Raw genomic sequence first — 3,989 nt, forward strand, 5'->3', positions numbered from 1 at the left:
GGGGCACCGGCGATAAGGACGACGACAAGGACGATGAATTCCCTAAAGTGCACAACTCCTTCATGATCTTCGGTGGGCCTTCAGCGTGCCTCACAGCACGCTAGCAGAAGAGGGAGCACTAGGAGGTCTTCTCGGTGAAGGTGGCCGCACCCCGATACCTCAACTGGTCTCGGGAGGCAATCACCTTTGATCGGGACGACCACCCCGATTATGTCCCGAACCCCAGACAGTACCCACTTGTCGTCGACCCTATTATTGGCAACACCCGGCTCATTAAGGTATTGATGGACGGAGGCAGCAGGCTCAACATCCTCTACGCCAACACCCTGGAGCTCCTAGAGCTCGACCAGTCTCATCTCCGAGGTGGTGCCACGCCTTTCCATAGCATTGTGTTGGGGAAACATACACGGCCCCTCGGGCGCATCGACTTCCCCGTCTGCTTCGGTACTCCCTCTAACTATTGTAAGGAGGTCCTCACCTTCGAGGTGGTTAGGTTCAAGGGAACCTACCATGCCATCTTGGGGCGGCCATGCTACGCCAAGTTCATGGCAGTCCCCAACTACACGTACCTCAAGCTCAAGATGCTGGGCCCTAATGGCGCCATCACTATCGAGTCCATGTACGAGCATGCATACGACTGCGACATCGAGTGCATCGAGTACGCCGAGGCTATCATAGAGGCTGAGACCCTCATCGTCAACCTCGACCAACTCGGTAGCGAGGTGCCCGACTCCAAGCGCCATGTCGGGACTTTCGAGCCCACGGAGACTGTCAATCTTGTCCCGGTCGACCCCACCTACCCCAACGACCGGGCGCTAAGGATCAGTGCCACCCTCGACATCAAATAGGAAGCCATGTTCATCGACTTTCTCCGCGCGAATGTCTATATGTTCGCATGGAGTCCCTCGGACATGTCGGGCATACCGAGGGAGGTCGCTGAGCATGCCTTGGACATCCAGGCCGGCTCCAGGCTAGTGAAGTAGCACCTGTGCCGATTCGATGAGGAGAAGCACAGGGCCATCGGCAAGGAGGTACAGAAGCTTTTGGTGGCCAGATTCATCAAAGAAGTATCCCATCCAGAGTGGTTAGCTAATCCGATATTAGTTAAGAAGAAAAATGGAAAGTGGAAAATGTGCGTAGACTACACTGGTCTAAACAAAGCATGTCCAAAAGTCCCTTTCCCATTACCTCGAATCGACCAAATCATTGACTCCACTGCGGGATGTGAAACCCTATCTTTCCTTGATGCGTATTCTGGTTACCATCAGATCAAGATAAAAGAGTCCGACCAGCTCACGACTTCTTTCATCACACCATTTGTCATGTACTGCTACGTGACTATGTCGTTCGGCCTTAGAAACGTAGGGGCCACATACCAGCGGTGCATGGTCCATGTCTTTGGCGAGCACATCAGGAAGACCATCAAGGCCTATGTGGATGACATTGTGGTCAAGTCCAAGATGGCCAGTGATCTCGTCAGCGACTTGGAAATAGCCTTTAGATGCCTTAGAGAAAAGGGCATCAAACTCAACCCCGAAAAGTGTGTCTTCGGGGTCCCCCGAGGTATGCTCTTAGGATTCATAGTCTCAAAACACGGCATCAAAGCCAACCCGGAGAAGGTCTCGGCCGTGACTAACATGGGGCCGATCCGAGACCTCAAGGGAGTACAGAGGGTCATGGGATGCCTTGCGGCCCTAAGCCACTTTGTCTCGCGCCTTGGTGAAAAAGGCTTGCCCCTGTACCGCCTCTTGAGGAAATCAGAACGTTTTTCTTGGACCCCCGAGGCCAAAGAAGCCCTCGCCAAATTCAAGGCATTGCTCACCAATCATCCCATCCTGGTACTACCGGCCAAGGGTGAGGCCCTCTTACTCTACATCGCCGCAATGACCCAAGTGGTCAGCGCGGCCATAGTGGTCGAGAGGCAGGAAGAAGGGCATGCTCTACCCGTCCAATGACCTATTTACTTCATCAGTGAAGTGCTCTCTGAGACCAAAACACGCTACCCCCATATCTAGAAACTAATCTACGCCGTGATCTTGGCTTGACGCAAGCTGTGTCACTACTTCAAGTCCCACCAGGTGACCATGGTGTCGTCTTTCCCCCTGGGAAAGATAATCCATAACCGGGAGGCCTCAGGTAGGATAGCCAAGTGGGCCGTCGAACTCATGGGGGAGGCTCTATCCTTTGCGCCTCGGAAAGCAATTAAGTCTCAGGTCTTGGCTGATTTCGTGGCAGAGTGGACCGACACCCAACTACCACCAGCCCAAGTCCAGGCAGAATGCTAGACCATGTACTTCGATGGGTCCCTAATGAAGACCGGGGTGGGCACGGGTCTACTCTTCATCTCACCCCTCGGAGTACACATGCGCTACATGATTTGGCTCCACTTCACCGCCTCCAACAACGTAGCTGAGTATGAAGCCCTCATCAATGGCTTGCAGATCGCCATCGAACTTGGAGCACGGCGTCTCGACGTTCGGGGTGATTTACAGCTCATTGTCGATCAAGCGATGAAGGAGTCAAACTGTCATGACCCCAAAATGGAGGCGTATTGTGAGCTGGTACATTGCCTTGAAGACAAGTTTGATGGTCTCAAACTCAACCACATCGCACGCAAATTCAACGAGGCCGCGGACGAACTAGCAAAGATGGCATCAGCGTGGGCCTCGATCCCTCCAAACGTTTTCGCCAAAGACCTCCACAAACCTTCCATCGACTGCGCCTCGGCAGCAGAAGAGGGCCCAGCAGTCGAGCCCCCCATAGGGCTCAAGGCCCCCTCTGTCGCCGAGACTCCTTCAGCCGAGCCTGAGGTCATGGAAGTCAACATGGGGCCTCCCGAGGCCAACCAGGGCACAGACTGACAAGTCCCATTCCTTGATTACCTTGTCTGAGGAGAGCTTCCTGCTGACAGGACTGTCGATGTGGGACCCATAGGATACCCCGCAAGGGAGAGAGAAGATCTAGTCCAACTAGGATTCTTCCCATGTAATCTTAGTAGTAGAACTATTAAGTAATCCTATTAGGAAATCTTATTATAAACCGACTAGGACTCTAGCCTCCTGACTATATAAAGGAGGGCAGGGCTCCTGAGGAAAGAGAAGAACACAACATATCGCAATCAATCCAACGCAAAGGCTAACACCGACTGGACGTAAGGTTATTACTCGATCTACTATCGAGGGCCTAAACTAGGATAAATCGACTGTCTCTTGCGTTAACCATCGAGTTCAGCATACGCCAAAGTCCGAACATACTACCCTAGGTACCCCCGTGGCAGGCTATCGGTGGTGAAACATCGACAGCTGGCGCGCTAGGTAGGGGCTTTCGACGACTTTGCATCCGAGAGCTCAATGGACCTCGACAACATAATCTTCCCGAGGGGATCAACTTTCATCTTCGGCTCATGGATCTGCGAGGCAGACAACAACGGCAAGCTTCAGGGCCATCTCCTCAAAGATCCAGATCATCATAAAGAATTTCCTATTTCAACAACTACAACGGATCAGCTCACCAGAAGATTCGCGCAGCTCATAGTATCCGATTCAAATCAGATTTCACGACCACTCGTATCCGATTTGAATTCATGCTCCAAGGCGAAGTTTTATCCGAGTGCTTTCAAGAAACCGAGTCCTTTTTTGGCAAGATTCCACAGCACAACCCAAAACAACTCGGATTACCCTCAGAGTTCTTTCAAGAAGTTGAGTTCTTTTCCATTTGGGCTCGACAACATGGCAAAATCCTATCAGGGACAGTTCGAAAGATCTTTCAATCCAAGATTCGGGATACCACTGACAGGAGCTTAGGAGGGTCTCATGCTAATGATAACATCACAAGACTGTATCATCCACTGGCCAGGTTCCGTTCCTAAAGGTAGCGGAACCCAACTAGTCGGCACAACAACAACAGCTATTCTACCTTACCAAGAAGGAGACTCGATCTACGACACCAAGGCATCTACTAAAGTTATCAGCGACTCCAACAACATGAAA

The 3,989-nt window shown here is 51.9% G+C and overlaps 1 protein-coding gene across 1 annotated transcript; it reads left to right on the top strand.

The window, feature by feature from the left end:
• Positions 1–284: 284 nt before the first annotated feature.
• LOC136524508 (uncharacterized) lies at positions 285–848 on the top strand. Its single transcript, XM_066517857.1, has one exon. It carries the CDS (start codon positions 285–287, stop codon positions 846–848), a length of 564 nt encoding a protein of 187 aa, XP_066373954.1.
• The last annotated feature ends 3,141 nt before the right edge of the window (positions 849–3,989 follow it).

The sequence above is a fragment of the Miscanthus floridulus genome, chromosome 18 (assembly GCF_019320115.1).
Source record: "Miscanthus floridulus cultivar M001 chromosome 18, ASM1932011v1, whole genome shotgun sequence".
Lineage (NCBI taxonomy): Eukaryota > Viridiplantae > Streptophyta > Magnoliopsida > Poales > Poaceae > Miscanthus > Miscanthus floridulus.